Source organism: Nelusetta ayraudi, unplaced genomic scaffold (assembly GCF_046127955.1).
Source record: "Nelusetta ayraudi isolate G7.1 ecotype Tasmania unplaced genomic scaffold, CSIRO-AGI_Nayr_v1 ptg000074l, whole genome shotgun sequence".
Lineage (NCBI taxonomy): Eukaryota > Metazoa > Chordata > Actinopteri > Tetraodontiformes > Monacanthidae > Nelusetta > Nelusetta ayraudi.
Window position 1 is genome coordinate 1286745 of NW_027466124.1, and position 19243 is coordinate 1305987.

The 19243-nt window shown below is 47.0% G+C and overlaps 3 protein-coding genes and 1 long non-coding RNA gene across 4 annotated transcripts; 3 read left to right on the top strand and 1 right to left on the bottom strand.

Moving 5' to 3' along the window:
* The first annotated feature begins 1301 nt into the window (after nt 1-1301).
* On the top strand, nt 1302-2577 carry LOC142899596 (uncharacterized). The gene is made up of 3 exons (XM_076043257.1): nt 1302-1400; nt 1528-1623; nt 1858-2577. Exons 1-3 carry the CDS (start codon nt 1356-1358, stop codon nt 2362-2364), a joined length of 648 nt encoding a protein of 215 aa, XP_075899372.1. The 5' UTR covers nt 1302-1355; the 3' UTR covers nt 2365-2577.
* Nucleotides 2578-2600: 23 nt separating this feature from the next.
* Nucleotides 2601-3029, top strand: LOC142899597 (uncharacterized). Its single transcript, XR_012928789.1, has 2 exons — nt 2601-2716; nt 2805-3029. It is a non-coding gene; the product is annotated as an uncharacterized LOC142899597 (long non-coding RNA).
* A 4212-nt stretch (nt 3030-7241) lies between these two features.
* On the top strand, nt 7242-8758 carry LOC142899563 (transcription factor HES-2-like). The gene is made up of 3 exons (XM_076043207.1): nt 7242-7384; nt 7543-7629; nt 7738-8758. The coding sequence occupies exons 1-3, from the start codon at nt 7340-7342 to the stop codon at nt 8254-8256; spliced, it is 651 nt and encodes a 216-aa protein (XP_075899322.1). The 5' UTR covers nt 7242-7339; the 3' UTR covers nt 8257-8758.
* A 762-nt stretch (nt 8759-9520) lies between these two features.
* notchl (notch receptor, like) lies at nt 9521-19057 on the bottom strand. The gene is made up of 12 exons (XM_076043206.1): nt 18680-19057; nt 17280-17433; nt 16696-17028; nt 16263-16483; nt 15138-15501; nt 13466-13635; nt 13223-13284; nt 12932-13055; nt 12000-12097; nt 11450-11781; nt 9946-10530; nt 9521-9747 (listed from the first exon to the last, which is right to left on the bottom strand). Exons 1-11 carry the CDS (start codon nt 18729-18731, stop codon nt 10002-10004), a joined length of 2439 nt encoding a protein of 812 aa, XP_075899321.1. The 5' UTR covers nt 18732-19057; the 3' UTR covers nt 9521-9747; nt 9946-10001.
* Between the last annotated feature and the right edge of the window lie 186 nt (nt 19058-19243).

Genomic DNA, 19243 nt, shown 5'->3' on the forward strand with positions numbered 1-19243 from the left:
TAGGGGGCAGTAATGAGCAGTGTTGATTACTTGTTCCTTATTATTTATTTCACTCCAGCCGCTGCAAACCAGTTATCAATAGGTTTCATGGAACTTGTATGAAAAGATTTGTATCAGCTCAAACTGAAATAGTAAAAAAAAAATGATACGGAAAAATATAAAACATCAAAGGGACTCCGACGAGGGGACCCGTCCTGTTTAACTTGCGTACGATTCCATAATGTAAATTTCTAATCACATTTGGCATCAAAGGATAAAATATTTCATACAGGAAAGACGGTGAATAAACTACTGACCAACAACCACCAAAATATTCCTACGTAAACCAAAAAGTTACAATACTGTTTCCTGCATTGACCAGTGATCAGGCTTGATCCACACCAGCCCAGAACACACACACACACACACACACACACACACACACACACACACACACACACAGCACTGAAAACTGTTGCCACCGTGCTTTCCCACGGCCACAGAAAGCAACATCAAAGGGTCGCCACGCGCAAGTGTTGAAACTCCCTATGGGGGGGCCAAAAGGCGCTCTCGCACGAGACAGTGACGCGCCCAAATGGCACGCGCTAGGCCATTGTAATCCGTTGGGTGTCGCACCTCACAACCCCCCCCCCCCTGCATAATGACTAACAAATGCGCCTGCGTGAGGTGTTGAACGGCGAGGTGTCGACACTCGCCACACGTCTGCGCAGCCCATTGACGGGGGATTAGGGTGGGATTGCAGAATAAAGTGGTATTAAAGCAAAGGGAACATGTTGCGAATGTGAATTAGGGGACGTTAGAAGGCAGCGGCAGTTTGTCACTTTTACGTCAAGTCACACAAACCCACAATAACTGAACAAATACACGCAGGCCATCTAGTGGATAAACGAGATAACTCGTCATTTAAAAAAAAAAAAAAAGAAATGTTGGATTCACACATCTGAGACTGTGATCGATCATCTCGTAGGCTACAATGTAGAGTTGTGTCATTTAAAACACGTGCATCATCAAAACAAGTTTGAATTTCACATTTGTTTTTGACGTTTCCCATTTGCAGCCTTCGAACGTTCGCGGCTAATCCAACTTTTAATCAAGTTTAATCATTAGAAGCGCCCGTGCCACGCTCGTAAAAAAAAAAAAAAAGAAAGTAGGAGGGGTCGCTCGCGAGGAGAAGGGGTGTCGACGGCGTATAAAGTGGTGGTGGGGGGTTGCTGAGCTGGATTGTAAATGTAGTGGGCGGAGCTTGTGAGGCCGGCCAGGAGATATAAGAAGCCGCCCGTCGCCAGTAAGATAACATCGACTTGATCAGCAGGGGAGAGAGAAGCCACTGGGAGAGCCGCTGCGTCTGAGTCACGATGAAACTGCAACAGGAGACTGAGGACGCAACCACCGAGCGAAAGGTACATAAATAAATAAATGATGCTCGCTGCTGATTCTCATTATCGGACAAAATCTGAAAACATGTTTCTATTATTTATAACTTCTTCTTCTTTTTTTTTTCTTTTTCTTTTTAAATGTTTTTACTAGTTTGTAAAATCTCAAGCGGAGAAGCGTCGGAGGGAGAGAATGAACCGCAGCCTGGAGCGTCTGAGGACCATGTTGCTTCAGGAGCCGCAGCAACCGGTAAACACACATGCCAGACCTTCATTAAAACCATAGGAACTTTACGTGACCGTTCACCTCACCACCGTTAACAGGCTCTTGTTGTGTTTGGGGGACCTGTGTGGAAACGACCTAAAAACGACAAGCAGGGAACTCTTTGTACCTTTCTGTAATATATCTGTGTATTGGATGACTTCTAGACAGTGTGTAACGGGAAACGCAGGCTCTTATGACCTCCTCCATGTCCTCCCGCAGGGTGCCCCAAAGTGCAGAATGGAGAAGGCGGAGGTCCTGGAGCACGCCGTCCGCTTCCTGCAGAGCATCGCCAAGGAAGGCCTGGCGAGCGGCGACGGAGGCCAGAGGCCCTCCTACCAGGACGGCGTCTCCAGCTGCCTACAGAGAGCCGCACAGTTCCTGGCGCCCGACGGGAAGGACACGTGGCTCGGCCTGGATCCGTCCCTGGCCGTCGCCGACTCGGACTCGGATTCCTCGGGCGGCTGCAGGGGAGGCGGAGGTCGCTCCGACTTCGGCTCTCTGCCTCACTCCAAGGCAGCTGTTGTGCAGATGCTGAGGCGGGAGTCCAACCACAGACTGCAGGCAGGAGTCCTCAAGCGGCGGCGCTTTGTCCGTCCGGTGCAGCTCCCACCGCTCACTCCGGCACAAAACCACCTCCCAGCCAGGCCTGAGGAGGGACAGGAGAGCAAGCAGAGCCTCGCCCAGAGCCATGCGGCCAGCCAGACTCTGTGGAGGCCCTGGCCGTGAGCAGCTCCTTTGACATTTAAAGACTTGTTTTCAAAAAAAAATATCACATAAAAACAACTGATTAATCTTCTTCTGCCGGCAAACCATCCGCAGGGTTCTCTATCCAATCACAAGGGATGATCGCTGTCACTCCACAGCCTCAAAGCGTGTAAATAGTGTAAAGCAAAGATATGTATGTATGCGTGATAGAGATAACCTTCCACCCTGCTCAGTGCAGGCAGGCAGGCAGGCAGGCAGGCAGGCAGGCAGGCAGGCAGGGAAGCCCAGGCTCAGTCAGGGGAACTGGCGATGGGGCTGCGGTGGACCGGGCCCGGCGCTGAGCCGCTGTGGTGCTTGCAGACCCACCGAGCAGGTGAGTAGCGCAGAGACACTAGAACCACACCACAGTCTCCTCTTGTGGATCCACTGATTAATTCAATGTCCATCCGTCACAATTGCAGGTGTGGGACCTCATGCTCGGCGACTGCAGGAGGCCTGTGCAACCAATCACGGGTCGTCTGCTGACGCCAGAGGCCCCTTTGTGTTGGAAGACAAAGTCTTCTGCCTTCAAATCTCTATAAATTTATATGTGTTGTCTATTTTGCACACTAAGTTATTCTGAAAGTCTCACTATGTGGTGAGCATCATTCCTTTTTTATGCATATAATTATATATATATATATATATATTGAAATAAAAATAAAGGTTTTCATGAGATGAACATACTTTGTGTCCTGCATTCATACATATTTTGTGTGTGTGTGTGTGTGTGTTTGTGTGTGTGTGTGTGTGTGTGTGTGGGGAGGGGGGGGTTAAAAAAAAAGAGAGAGAGAGAGCCAATGAAAATATTCATACATATAAGTACCTCAACTTTAATTTCTAGAAGCGAATCTGTTAGTTGATGGTATAGTTTCCCCCAAAAGCTCTTTAGTCTGACCATCCAGCAGCAAGTCTTCACTTCAAGCTTGCTTGATCCTCAACGTGTCAGTCAGTAGCCCTCGCGAGGAGGAGAGTCCTGTGAGTGAGTTCAGCTTCCTGTCCCACTTTGGTCTTTCACTCTGTTTAGTATTCATCCGTCACCTCCGCCTCCCGCAGCTGGCTACAAAGCAGGCCGTTTGTTGTCCGCGCGTGTCCACTCTTGCTCGACAGGAAACCGAACGTGTCTTCACACCTCGCGCGCCCCTTTGAAGATCAGTCAACGCAGGGGACGGTGGCCAATCACCTCTTTCTTTTTTTTTTTTTTTACCCTACACGTCACCAATCGCTGTCAAAAACATTGAAAAATATTGGCAGGATTATTTATTAATCATTTAAGTAGAAATAATTAAGTAAATGATTTTAAGATTTATTTTTTTTTCTTTCCCCATCAAGCCAGCTAAGACTCAGTTGTCCAATCAGAAGGCTCCAAAGTTAGAGGGTTAAACCACGAACGAGCAAAATGTTCGGGATGTTTGTCTTGGTTCGACCGGGGGGAAACCAACTCAAACTTCAACAGGCTTCTTCTCCTCGTCACCTGAGTTATTCTAACTATTATTTTTTTTTATGTCTTTTTGGGGGGGGGGGGGGGGGGGGGGGTTGGGGTTGTGAATCCATCGCTTCTCCGGCGTGTGGAGGAAGCTGCTGCTGGGAGACTCTCCAGTCAGTGTTTCTCATGGGAAAGCAGGCGGCGAGGAGCCCATTTGCACCTTTATTACCTGTGAGAGTTGGAACATCATAATGAGAAGTGTGTGAAGGACTGGAGGCTCTCTGGTTCCCACACACACACACACACACACACACACACACACACGCTGCTCACTCAAATGTAAATTGCTGCTCAGACGTGTCGCCGCTCATTTTAATGATTTCACACCGCTTTGGCGGAGCATTGTGTGAAGAAAAACAGACGCTTCCCTGTAAAGTGCCTCCACCAAGAAAATGCAATGATGAATCAGTTAATGTTTTTTTAATCAGTTAATATATTTAGACAAGCGGCTTCATTGGCCTGGTATCGACTAAGTCTTATGCCTTGCTCATCTCAGCATTTTGGCCATTATTTTTTCTGAAGTTTCATTCAAAGTATGTCTTTAGTTATTTGATTGATTTGAATGTTTGCTCCCCCCCCCCCCCCCCCCAAAAAAAATAGCAGGGCTTCCGGGGGAAAAGGCTTTCAAAGCCAAACAAACCCCCACCTCAAGGGCGCGTGCTGGATGTGAAGGAGGTGTGAAGTTGTCGCGTGCCGCATGCGCCTCCACGTGCCTCGTTACCCACAATAGATAGATAGATAGATAGATAGATATAACACTGGGGAAAACCTTTAATAAAGGGGTGATTTAAAAAAATAATGACTTCAATGTAAACATTAATACACAAATCAAATTTAAAAAAGACATGGGAATATAAAAACAAAACAAGAAGTGTAAATAGATGAGATCATAAATGACAGATACATTGACTATTACTGAAGGAAACGTCTGATCCGGATACCCTTTAAGAAAAAATGTTCAGTTAATGAAGCAACTTTTGTCTCTGGATTATCGAGGATAAATCTTAAGGGTAATTAAAGCGAAACAGCCATCGGGTTCGCAAAAGTAACCTTTTGCTTGAGACCGTGAGTGAGTCTCTCCATTATTATCTCACATAAAAACCGGTCTTGAACGTTTGTTTCAGAGCGAGACACATGGTGACGCGTTCGCACAACCAGGCGTCAGAAATATAATCTAATAATAATAATTGTCCCTTTGCTGAGAAACACCTCCGACTGTCGACCGACGCGGACAAATGTTGAGTGTGAGTGTGGGAGCGCTGCTGCTGCTGCTGCTGCTGCTGCTGCGACCTCTTCCGCTTCTCATCCTCCTCATTATTATCACCCACCTGTTACAACTCTCCCTCTCTCTCAAGGGTGCGTGAAGGAAAGAGCCAGCTCCCAGGTTCCCACGTGCACACATGGGATTCTAAACTGTATTTGGCACAAGGCGTAATGAAAGAGAGGGGGGGAGAAAAAAGAGAGAAAGGTTTTATTGTGGCGTTTTAGAGCTGGAACTTAACGGATTTATTGGAAGAGCCGTGCGTCAAGGGAGAGACGGGCGTAAAAGTTGGCCAAAAAAAAAAAAAAGAAGAAGAAGAAGAAGAATGTGGCTGCACGCTTGTGGCCCGTGCTGCTCACTTCACGGCTTAAAACGTCATTTATATCTACATGGGCGATATAAAACTCTAGTTTCAGGCATGTTAAAGGTCTTTAAAAGGTCAACAGATTGAACAGCTTGTAGTGGAAACACTCGTTCTGCATGCATGTTGCACCACGGCATCTGTGTCGTCCAGAAGTGCAAATTACTATTATTTATTTTTTTAAAAAGCAGTTTTCACAACAAACTTCATGTGCGCCCCCTCCCTTCCTCTGCATTACTGTCTCGTGGGAAAATTGCACTTGGCAGGCTGTCGACCTTATTTGCACTTTATTACCTGTTGGAAGTGATACTTCATTGTGAGGAGTGTTTTGGGGACTGAGCTGCTCCGGGGTTCCCACGAGCTGCTGCCTGCCTGCATGATTTAAAAAAAAAAAAAAAAAAAAAAAAGTGCCTCTATTTTCCATTCCATCACTGGGAAAACTTTATCATTTGGAATTTTCTCTCAAATTAAATACTACGCACGAGCCGTTTGATCTCACCTCCATCAGACTTACGGCGATTTCTTTGTGAGTCATGGCAATTTCGATGACGTTAAACGAAACTATTATAATTTCTATTCTCTCGATTTTTTTTTTTTATCGGCGTTTACGCAAAAAGCTGAGCTCAATTCTTTGTGTGGATTTAAATTTGAGTCGCGCCTCGTGTCGCCGGCCGGAACAAAGGTTTCAGCCGCATATGCAGCCACCTGTCTGCGCCTCCCGCTGCTTCGGCGGATGTTTGGTGCTTTCTTCGCACGTGGAAATGAGTGCAACACGAGCTGACGACACCTTTGCCGGGCGCGTGCAGCTCACACTGTGCTCCGCGGCAGCACGCGCCCCCCACACGGCACACGTCTCGATTTGTCCCCATGTAGAAGACTTTTAATACACACTGCATGTAAATGAGGTTGAAGGGGTTTGGGGGGGGAGGGGAGTTCTTCAGGAATGTTCTGTTGCCCTGTGTGTGGTTGTCGTTGTTGTCTGATTCTTATACGTCAACTGAAAGTTAATTTATTCCGCTGATTTTTTATTTATTTTATTTTTATGGTTAGTATCAAAAAGTATTCAGTAAAAAAAAAAAATGCAGGTGAATGACTTTGAATCTTATCTACAATAATACTGACAACTATATAATGAGATAATAGTGATAAATCTCAAAATACTGATTCGTCTTGCGTGCCAGCACTTCAACATTTGTCACTGAGGAAACCATCAACGTACTCTTGTTTTTTTTTTTGTTTTTTTTTAAAAGAAATCTTGTTTATTGAAAATAAATCATTAAGACTGAGACAAGAGAAGTCCGAGGTGAAGTGTAGGCAAAAGCGATTATTAAATGAATGATACATTATTGAGATATTAAAGCTGCTTCTAAATAATGACTTCGAAGCTCATAATACAACAATTGTCTTTTTTCTTTGAAGCTCAAATTATTAAATTAGTTCTTTGCTTCTTCTTCTTCTTCTTCTTTTTTTCTTTTCTTTTTTTCTTTTTTTTTTTTTTTAACTTTCCTTTGTTATTTTCTTAAAATGACGAGATCCGTTCTTACAATAATGACCTAGTGTATAATTTCATTCTAATGAGATAATCAATAAAATGCGAAGATTTTATTTCGAGAAATCGTCTCTTTAATTGTGATTTTGTTTAAAAAACAAACAAACAAACAAACAAAACGAAAAAAACAAAACAAAACCTGCATTTGGGGGCAACAACAGCTGTGGTGGGTGGTGGAGTCTGACGTCACGAGCACCCACCCTTTAAGACACCTGACTGGACCAAGAGGGAGCTCACATTCAACCCCGGCTGACAGACTGACTCTTCCCACTGCCGCCGACTTCCCCTTGGAATACAACCATGAAGTATCTCCAAGATCCAGAGGACGCAAAGGCCACAAAGAAGGTATCACCGCCGTCCGGATTTTACTCCTCTATCACAGATTACTTTGTGGCTAAATTTTCCCTGGACTTTCTGGACTTGGATATGAGGTTGGCCTCTGTTTCTGCCCTCACGAGTTTTATTCATTCCTCCTGTTGGTTTTCGTCCTTTGTTCCACGCAGAGTCTCAAACCAGAGGTGGAGAGACGCAGGAGGGAGAGAATAAACCGCAGCCTGGAGAGCCTGAAGACTCTGCTGCTGCACGAGCAGGTAAAGGACTCGGCCTGCAGGTCTTCCGCCGCTCATTGGCCACACGAAACGACTTCCGGTGAGAATGTGGAGCGTGCCTCTTCGTCTAACTCGTTGTCTCTGTCACAGGAGGCGACGCAACGCAGGGTGGAGAAGGCGGAGATCCTGGAGCACACCGTCCTCTTCCTGCAGACGCAGCGGCAGCAGGCAGGCCCCGGAGGCGGCGGTGGCCGGACTCACACCTTCCAGGACGGCTTCTCCAGCTGCCTGCAGAGGGCGTCTCGGTTCCTGGGCCCAGACGGGAAAGCTGTGTTGCCTGGATCTGCGCTCGAGGCCTCCCTGGCTGCGCGCGTCTGCCGCCCACACTGCAGCCGTGCAGATGTGCAGAGGAGCCGCGACGCGGATCATCCCTCCAGCTCCGCTCTTCTCAGGAACACATCCCGCTCTCTGCTCCGGTTCTTGGTGCGCGAGTCCGGCCACAGGCTAGGCGTCCCAGCGCTCGCCGCGTCCGTGCCCAAGCGCGCCGAGGCGCGGCAATCGCCGACAAATCCCCGGAGACCGCACAAAAAAGAGGCGAGGGTCGCTGAGAAACGGAGCCCGTCCCGCTGCCAACAGGCCCAACAGCTGCTGTGGAGGCCGTGGCCCTGAACACATCCAACACATCCACAAACTGGACTTTAAAATCACCGCGACGTGCAGACCTGTGTTCACCAGCTCCGCGGAGACCCTAGAAGCCCTCATACAGGCTCAGCGTCCCGAGACCATGTCTCCTCCAGCTGAAGGTGAAGGTGACCCAAAAAAAAGATGAGCTCGACCCAGAGCCGTGTGGTCAGTGCTGGTACCATGACCGCACAGTACACGAACTTTTACGCGCCAAACAACACCGAGTGAAACTCACGCAGCAGCACATTTATTGTCTTTATTTAACCTTTCAGTCTTTCGCTGTCAGTAAAATACAATCAGTGTGTAAATACTGTACCTGATATCAACTGCTGCTGCTGCTGCTGCTGCTGCTCTTTCTCCTCTCCTCTCCTCCCTCCTCCTCCTCCTCCTCCACTCTCACTGTATCGCCCAGACTCACGATGTATTTTTGCACCTTAATTTATTTTTTTTGTCTTATTGTAAATAAACCCAGAGAAAATTCACTAAACGTGCACATGTGTTAATTGATCGTTTGCTGCATGGCACGTGCCTCCAGGAGGAAGAGGCTCCGATGTGCTCGTGCCTTCGTGTGGCACCACGCTGCGACGTTCCACACAGAAGGAGATGTTAATCCTCACCTAGAAACCTGTGACAGTCACGCAGCTGGGAATTCCAGGAAGAACACAAACTCTCCTCCCACCCTCGTTTGTTTTGAGTTCAGCCGTTTCTTTCGATTTGTGCAAGACTCTTTGAAAACACTCACTGAAAATGCATTTATAGCCAAAAAAAAAGGAACTTCGAGCCGTGCGTAAAACGTGTGGTTTTCCCAGCACGTAAATTGAGCGCCGTTGAGGCGCAATATGCTCCTGGAAAATAAAACCTCACGTGTGCTTCAAAGTGTTTAGTGGTCGTAAACGTCTTCGCACGTCGACGAGGGCGCGTGTGAACGCGAGGAGCCTTTGAAATGAAGCATCACAACAGGTCGTAAAGATGCAAATACGGCGCCGCTTCCTCTTTTTCCCCTCCGTTCCCACGAGAAAAAACCCACCGACCCTCCGCCATGCATGCCATGGGAAATGCCACATTTTGGTTTCTTTATAAACAAAATAAATCAATGTGCATCGGTTTATCTTACATTTTATACATTTAAAGAACTAGAAAGCATGTTTATGCAGTTTTTAGGGCGGTTTCCCTTTTTTTTTGACACAAACTGACAGAAATAATACAGAAGCATCAGTATTTTGGTTTTGGACACAAACAGGGAAACTCATAAGCAACAGAAACACTTTATTGCGTCAGCAGGTATCTGTCACAGTTCTAAAAATAATTTCTCCTCAGCTGTGTCAGCAATAATCAAAATAATCTGTTTTTGACACAAGGTAAATATTTTACAGTAAGAACTTGGTCAGTATGGGGAATGGAGTGGGAATGTAAATCTAAGACTAAATGCTCAGATGTCAATACTGCCTTCATTCAAGATGGTGGTCTAAAACAAAGGTGGTGTGAAAGAAGAGCTGAGGAAGCAAACCTGTCAGGAAGTCTTCTTCCCAACCCCGATCTCTCCGCACAGTTAAAATCTCTAGCAACAACAATTTTTTTTAACCCCGGAGAAGAACGGATGCCGTTTGTGACCGACTGTGGCCGATTTCCACAACTGTGTGTTATGGCAAGCAGAGCAAGCAGAAGAAGTAAAAGTTGGACTTGTCTCATTTCTGGGGCGTGGTTCACTCACAGGCCACTTCCTGTGTCCTTCACAAGGCAGTCTGCGTGGACTCAGCTGTGTTTGACACATTTGACCTCTCGTTTCTGGACTTCTGCTCTGTACTGGTTGAGTTGTTGTTTGAATTGACCGCCGGTTGTTCGGCCCTAATGGGAGTTTCCCCGTTTACCACCGGCGGTCGATTTGATTGGATGGAAACATTCGCGGGAGGCGCAACCGCCACTCTTTCAATGGGCTCGTTGGTCGCTCTCTCCGTCACAATGATGTAATTTGGCTCGGGGTGGTGGCCGCTGGAGCGGCGCTGCAATGCATGCTGGGTGCAGGAGAAGGAGCGCTGCCGTGGGGCCGGCTGGGGAGACAGGAAGTGAGGCGTGGTGGCTCTGGGGCCGTCCTGGTGCCTGTCGCGGTCCTCGTCCTCCGACGTCACCTCCTGCAAGGTGCTGATTGGCCGAGGCGAGCGGCCCATGATTCTTGGAGGGACCAGGGCCGTTGCCGATTGGTTGAGCTGAGGTCGCCAGTTTTGAGGGGAAGGGTACTGCACGCGGCTCATTGACCAGTCACTGGCGAGGAGAGAGGTGCTCGTGTTAGTTATCTGCTTTTCAGAATAATCCTGTATGGCACATGAATTGAGATGTGCTTTCACTTAGAGCAGGGGCATCAAACTCAAATAAACAGTGAGCCAAACTTAAAAAACAAAAATCTCCCTCCAGATATAACAGTGAACCCTTTTAGATGGACCCAAACAAGTATTGCTTCAACCTGAATATGGAACAAACGAAGCTTAATACCATACAGTAATAAATGTAATATTAAATTTTTCAACAGTAACCTTTTTCATGGCTAATAATAAATGTAAAATAAAATAACAACAATAAAGCAGTTCAGTTATAATCCATCCATCCATCCATCCATCCATCCATCCATCCATCCAACCATTTTCCATACCCTCTTCTTCCTGAGCTCAGGGTCACGGGGGTCAGCTGGAGCCTATCCCAGCTGTCGACAGTTCGTCGCAGAGACAAACAACCATCCACACTCACATACACACCTACGGACAATTTAGAGTTTCCCTCAATGAACGTCCTGTCCAGATGGATGCACCAAAATACCAGCAGAGCATTCTGGGATTTGTAGTAACAGTAGTTGTGCTGTGTAATGCTGGCGGGCCAGCTCTAGCAGTGATTTTGTATTGCCTGGCGGGCCAAATAAAATTACACTGCAGGCCAAATTTGGCCCACGGGCCAGAGTTTGACGCCTATGACTTAGAGGAAACAGTAATTATGCAATATTGTGTATGTACACATATTATTATACGTATTTGTAACCTTTATTTTTGACTCGGTGAATCCCCCGACCTCAGGTCAGGTAGCTTGTACAACTGCACCAGTAACGATTATAACAGTGCCAGCTACGCTCCCCTAGTGGACATGTAGTGTCGCTGTCACAAAAAGTAAAGACAACATGTTCATAAAAACATACTTTTGCGGAGGAGGGGTCATATCCCGGTGGCCGACGATCCCAGAGAAGGAGGCGCTTCTCCCTGGCAGGCCCGGCGTGCCCATCCACTGCGAGTACATCAGCGCTCGCTCCTCCCACAGCATCTCGTTGGCCGAGTCGATGGGCACGGGCGCCCTCTGGTACTGGTGAGCCAGCAGCAGCTCCAGCACCTGGTGGTGCGCGCCCTCTCGCGCCATGTCCATGGGCCGCCGGCCCCTGCGATCGTGCAGCTCCGGGTTGGCACCGTGGAGGAGGAGGAGCCTGGCGGTGTCGTAGCAGCCGGTCATGGCCGAAAGGAAGAGAGGCGTCTCACCCTGACAGAGGAGTTGATAAAAAGAAACCATAACGTCTCAAATTTAATAGATTTTTTTAGGATTAAAAGGAGACTCTGACCTTCAATCAAAGGGGCCAAATGCGCTTGTCATTTGTCAAACGTGTCCATTCACCACTAGAGGTCGCAGTTTTGTTTTGCATGCAAACCCCCCAAAAATCTGAATCCCTTCAAATCTTTCAGTAATGAGCCACGACTCACCTTGTTGTCTTGCAGGTCCACAGCAGCACCGTAGCGAATGAGGGTCCGAGCGAGGGAGAGGTGGTTAACTGAGCATGCCCAGTGCAGGGCCGACCTCCCTGAGAGAGACCGCATGAGTGGTGGAGGAGAGGGAGAGAGGTGAGGGAGGGGGAGTAAGAAGGGAGGGAGTAAGTCAGCCAATGAACAACCATTACACAACAGAGTCCAGCAGAGAGGCAGGGCAGGATGATGGGAGATGATGGACAAAATAAGAGATGCAAATGTGACAGAGGTCGAGAGATGGAGGTAAGGACGAGGAACTGGGGCCAGAAAGAGGGGCGGGGGGGTGCAAAGAGGGTGGCGTAAAACAAAGTTAACACGGCCGTTGACTTCTAACTGAGAGCTCCAGCGAGTTAACTTTGTTCTGAGTCGGAGGAGGGAAGCAGGGGATCTGGAGGGGGAGGAGGAGGAGGAAGAGCAGGAACAGGAGGAGGAGGTGAAGGAGTTGATGGAGGCCAGGCAGAAATGATCACAGGTTGGGAGAGAAGAGGGGACACAAAAGGAGGAAGCGAGAGAGACGGGGTAAGTCACAGCGATCACTCAGCCCCTCAGTGTCCAGCACGGCCTGCTGGAGAGCTCTGCTATGGCCAAAGGTGAACCTCACACAGATAGATGGCAAGTCAATTAAAAAAAAAAAGATAAATAAAAATCAAATGTTGCATATGATGTAAAATCCATCTTAATAATTATTTCTGATTATGTTTCTATTCCTATCAGCGAACTACCAAGAAATAAGTCAAATTTGACTTATTGTCCCCTTCCGAATGTCTGAAAGGTCCAACCAAGCGTCCGGCTTTATAGCAGGAGGCTAAATGTGGAGAAGCTACGGTCCAGTGCTGGATGGCTCAGCTACTCAGAGGTTGAAGCAGGGAGTGGGTCATGGTGTGCATTACCAGTATGATCAGTGTTGTTGACAGGCACCCCGGATCTCATCAGCTCCAGCACCACTCTGTCCAAGCCGCTGCGTACCGCTCGGATCAGAACCACAGAACCATCTGGGCCGCACCACTCTGCAGACTGCGAAACAACACAAACTATTACAGAATATTCTGTTTCCTCAAGTGAGGCCATAATCCTGACGTCACGGAAAGAAATACCAGCCCGGAGAGACAAATTAGAAACGTGAGCCCAAACACGATCTTAAGTCTGGTCACAGTAAGACTGAAAAACAGAAGCGTTCAGACCTGCTGAGGAGGGCTGAGCAGTGGCGGAGGCATGGCGTTCCTGTCCCATCCTCTAGGGGGAGCTGATGGACAACAACAGCCATTAAAGCCAGAGTTTAAACTGAGGTACACACACTTTAAATTGAAGCATTGGGAAGATACATTTGTAATAAATCAAATAAATCCATCCATTTTTATTTCCACATGATGATGATCATCGTGCTTCATATTTTTGAAGCCACCGATGGACGGGACAGGACTTACGTGGCACAGGCCTGTGCTGCTGTGGGTTCCCGGCCCTGTAGTGCTTCTGCTCTGGGCTGCGGTGGTCGCAGATGGAGGCGTCTTCCTGCCGCCTGGAGCATCTGATGTCTTCCATGGAACTCTGGGTAAAGTCCGTGTCACTCCCGATTTCCTGGTCCCGTTTTAGAGGCCTGGGAGGAGGAGGGGTGGAGAGAGGGGAGGAGAGTGCCAGAGTCAAAAGGAGAGAAAGGGGACAGAGGAGTTTGGAAGAGGAAAAGAAGGAAAATGAAAGTGGGATTAATAATATTTCAAGAGTTCACTTGAATTCATTGGAAGTTTCTCCTTGTCATTCATGAGAAATGTCTTTTTCTTCTTCTTCTTCTTCTTCTTCTTCTTCTTCTTCTTCTTCTTCTTCTTCTTCTGCATCTTCTAATTACATTGTGTTCTAAAGTGCTTCAAAGGTCCCCCATTATGAGACGTAACAGTAATTAAAAAAAGACACACAGCACATAAAATATAACAATGAGTGGAAACATGAAGTAATGAACATTCCCACAGAACATCTTTTATTTTGCCTGGTGGTCGCCACTTATTAATGATCCTGCCCTGTTGGAGGAAAGACGTCTTTGTGCTCGCTGGCGACGGTCAAACAATAACAAATCCCTGTCACATTCCAGAGGCCCCGCCCATTTCCTCAAGGACTACCAACTAATGCATGTTTACAGTTGAGGACTAATGTGGCCCGAGACAAAGTCAGACAGCGCTCTATTGTGTCTGCTCCGCTCTGGGTGACTCATAAAGTCAAAGAACTACATGAAGCCGGTCGGAAGGGACATGAAAACCACTGCGGGTTTTCCCACAGTCAGTCTGTTTTTTTTTTCCTATGAAATTTTGCCGTTTAACAGACAGAAGTTAATGTATCAATATTTCAAAGACCCAGTGTGTGACATTTAGGGCCCTCTAATGGTCAGAAAGAATATTGCAGGTAATTTAATGGTAATTCCTATTTTCTATTGACCCAATAAAAGCTCTGAACAGATCCAAGTTCTAGTCTACTGCGTAAACAGGCAGGTGTAGAAACTCTTACACCTTGTATAAATGCTAATTATAAGCCAATTCAAACATTGTCCTTTTGGCCTTTTGTTTTTGTTTTTAATAAACGACAAACTATAGGGCGACACAGCAAGAAGGTTGTGGGTTCGATTCCGGGCCTGGGACCTTCCTGTGTGGAATTTGCATGTTCTCCCTGTGTCTGCGTGGGTTCTCTCCGGGTTCTCCGGCTTCCTCCCACACTCCAAAAACATGCATGTGAGGTCAATTGAACACTGGTGTGCATGTGAGTGAGAATGGTTGTTTGTCTCTATGTGGCCCTGCAATGAACTGGCGACTTGTCCAGGGTGTCACCCAGTCTTTGCCCTATGACAGCTGGGATAGGCTCCAGCAGAGCCCTGTGACCCTGAGCTATCTAAATGTGATAGATTACAATTATTCAATCTGAATAATTGTGTTCTAAAACTGGGTTTTACTGCATTTGATGGTACTTGACTCTATATGAGGCTTCCCCATTCTGAAAGCGTCTACAAATATAGAGTATTCTATAGATAGCCAGGCGGGAAGCACTCCTTCAAGACGCCCCAGGACAGAATTCCTCCATCCTGCAGGCCAAACTTCCTCCTCTCTTTCATCCTCTCACCGCATTCGGATGGAGTCCTCCCCCAGAGGCTCCCTCCGCCTCTTCTTCTCCGCTTCCTTGGCTTTCTTCTTCTTCCTCAAGCTGATCTTGTCTTTTTCCCGGTTGGATCGGGCCCGCTGCTCCTGTCGGGCTGCCTGTTGTGCCAGGGCCTTGACAGATTTGGGATCGGCATCCGAGCCAGCAAACCGGTGTCTGACCCTGTCGCTGCCGCCGCCACCGCCGCTGCCACCACTGCCACCGCCGCCGTCCTGCTCGGCCCGGCGCTGCCTCACCCTCCTGACCACCAGGAACGCAACCAAGGTCAGAACCAGCAGGAGGCTGACGGCCACGGCCACCACAGCCCAGAGCCAGGCAGGGGTCGGTTCTGTTGGCAGGAGAGTAGACCATTGATTTGTCCTTTAAATGTGACAATGAGTTTGGCTACAATGTGATAAAAACAGCTTCTTCTGCAGTTTCCATGCTAGTCTCGTTAGCAACTGCATGGCTTGCAGTCACTTCCTGTTTAACTTCTCTATCTTCTTGCGGGACTTTTGATTCGATTTTGTAAATTACATTTTTGAAAACATTTTGCAAAAATACAACAATACAAACATTCAGAAATAACCCAACTACAACGATACAATGAAAAACAGCCAGTTATGTATCTTAAAAATTGTTCATCTGTTAATGTTAACCTGTAATTTAATCAGCACTGAGGTCTAATTTCAAAAAGATGATAAGATTTAGGATTTCATCTCTGTACTGCTTATTTTTGCAGCCTTGTTTCTGTAAATCCCAGTTTTGTTTTGGTTGTTTTTTTGTTTTTTTTACTTTTAGTTTGAACCTCAACTTGGTCTCTAAATCAGAAAATAAAACACACAGTGTGGTGAGCTTAAACCTAAACGGTAAAAATAATGATTTAAATGGTCATTTTATGACCATATTTGTGTCTTTATTTTTGCCTCCAGTCTCCACTTTAGCAAGATTTGCTGTTTGAATGACTCATAGTGCAAGACTAACAGGGCTGAAGTTCAACTGAAGTTTCTAACATGTCTACGCGCTGGAAACTGAAAAGTGCTTCATAATGTTTTGTTTGGATGAACGCGGTGTGTGCGTGTGTGCCAGAGACAGGACGCGTGGGCTTACCTTTGACTTCCTCCCTGCCAGTTTCCTCATCCCTGCTTCCTATTTCGTGCTGCAGGCCTCTGATGCCGATGACAGCCGCCAGCTCCGGCAGGTCGGGGAACGGCGAGGGCTTCAGCGATACGGCGGCACGCAGGAAACTGGCCGCCTCGGTGGCTTTGGGGAAACAGGTAGAGGTCAGACGGGCGCATGGCCTGTTGTCCACTTGGAGGAAGAGGAGGGAGCTGCGGGCCGGGGAAAGACAGAACACCACTCATGTTACTTTTTTTTTTTTTTAGTATGTGTTTAATGGGTATGCATGTAGTATTAAGTTAAGCTCTCCCCACTGACCTATTCTCAAATTCTTTACTTATCGTCCTGCACTCAAATCAAACAGCACTGCATTAATAATTCTCCTAGAAATTGGCCAGTACTTAATCAATAAAATGTCACCCACCCGTCGGAGTCAGCTGCAGAAGCGTCGGCCAGAATGCTCTCCAGCTGCTGAGGGGTGAAGTCCTGCAGCTTCCTGGTCGTGGCCAGGGGGGCGGTGCCTCGCAGCTTGAGTGGCGTCTGCAGGAGGATGCTGAGCGCCCAGAGCAGCGAGCTGTTGGTAAAGGAGCCGCGCTGGTGTGGGATCCTGGCGTGGAGCACCACGGTTCCTTTGGCCCACGCCGGCGCCTGCTGCGTGAAGCAGTCGCTGCCGTCCCAGCCGCAGGGGGCGCTGTCGCAACCCTGCTCGCAGTGGGAGTTGGCGTAGTGGTCGCGGCAATACTGGATATGGCCTGGACTGACAGGTTCAACGACACATAGTCAAATCAACTCGTGAGGTTTTTGTTTTAGGATTTTAGATTCAGTAATTGGCTGTCATAGGACAAAAGTAACGTGTGTTTTTTTTTTGTAGTGTTACAAGATGTAATTATGACAATTGTTGTGAAAATGATTGAACCTGAACAGCCATAATACAACATGAATATAAATATGTTTCATTGGCAGTTGTCACTCTAGCCACTCATGCACGGAGAGGCTCAGCTTTCTTACTTGCATTGGCTGCGGTCCCTGTGGCAGTCGAAGCCGTCCCGGAGACACTCGGACTCCAGACACTCCCTGTTGCACAGTCCGTCCTTGAACTTGTCCTTGCACTTCTTGACGCGACACTGAGTCCACGGATCGTCAGACACCGCAGCAGCCGAGACTGAAGAGGGCAGAAAATATCATCTGGACTTAGGAATCTGACCGCCACGCTGAGCGTTATCCATTTTTGCTCTCATAGTATTAATATTTATTTAAAGTATTGCATTGCCTCCAATTTACCACTACATGTGTATTGTTATTTTTTTTTATTACTATTTATTCTTTTTTAACAAGTCGGGCCTGGAGATTTTATTTCACCACACCGACTGCGTTATCGCTCGCCCACACGTTCAATTCTCTCATTGTTTCAGAGCATTAGCAACCATTCATCACAATGCAGGTCAAGCAGTGGCCGATGGCTCCCTGATATGGACCGTTAGGGGAACAGGAAACTGGGCCCGACATAAACAGGAAGTTTCCAGAAGAAGTGAATAGCAACAGGAAATGGAGTGGGCCGGGCCGTGATAAAGGTTGAAGGTCATCGCCATGGTGAGGAGGAATGGGATGGAGTTGGACAATGGGCTGGGCAGGTGTGTGCAGAAACATTAAAAAAAAAAAAAAAAAAAGTCACACAGGAACATTATGGCTAAAAATAGATGTTTAGCTTGATAATGATTTTCTTTTATATTCTCAGGAAAGACAGTGTAAACTTTCATATATTAAACTAGAAGTACATAATTTTTAAAACAACAAACGTTGTATCCGTCCTTTCAGTTAACTCCTCAGAAGTTTTCAAATCTATCCTTTACTTTACCTGCTTGACTCATAGTTCTGGAAATCAGTTCACTGTGATGTCACAAACCCTCTCTCAAGTTAGTAACCACACCCCCTGCCAGGTGTTAGCTCCACCCTCTGTGACCACCCTCAATTCGAGGTTATGTTAACTTCTCTGTTATGGTAGTGATAAATTGTTAGCAAAATCAAATCTTTAGTGAAGCTAGATAAAGTGAATGCATTAAAATAGACAAAATATGCTGTTTTAGATAGTGACATCTATTTTTACTAGTGCTACTACTACTACTACTACTAGTAATAATAATAATAATGATAATAACAACAATAATAATAATAATAACAATGAGAATAAGAACAATGAGAATAAGAACAAGAATAAAAATATACAAAACTCCAACATTTTCAGATGATATTTTACATTTCTCTTTCAGACAATTTCATAATTTCAGTCATGTAATATCACTCTGTTAATCTTAGAATCTACCTTATGGACATCAACACTCCCTCCACTGCTTTCACCCACAGGATGTGGATCAACAATTCCGAAAAACAGAGTGTGTTTGTGGCCCCACCTTGACACGTCCAGCTCAGGACCAGTAGCAGCACCGTCCTCAGCAGCGACATCTTCAGCTTGTTTGGCTCCCTGCCGCTCCTACCGAGCTGAGGTCTGAAACCTTCCTTCTCCTCTTCAAAGCTCTCTTCAGTCCTGCTACTCACAATCCGTAATTTTAACTTTGAGTGAAGCTCATTGCAGCCGCCTCCAGCGACACCTTCCACTACCACCACCACCTCCTCCACCACCACCACCACCACCACCCAGCTCTGTTCACTCGCCCTTTTTTCAGAGGTCCTGCGGATATCTGGACGACTTCCTGCCACTGTTTGGAGAAGAATAGGAGGGTGACCACGCACATGTATATGTGTGTGAACTGTGCTGCGCGGTAACTGGACAGAAAAGGGCCACAATGTGGAGGGAGGTGAGCTTTTAAAGGAGCCGTTGCAAAAAGCCCTGGTGTGTGTCGGAGCTGGCATGGTTTGAATGTGATCTCCAGCCACGAGTGCATCACCGAACACGGACACTCATGTTGAAGAATTTAGGTAGAAGGTAGCCCAATTTCTTTTACTGCTGTACCCAT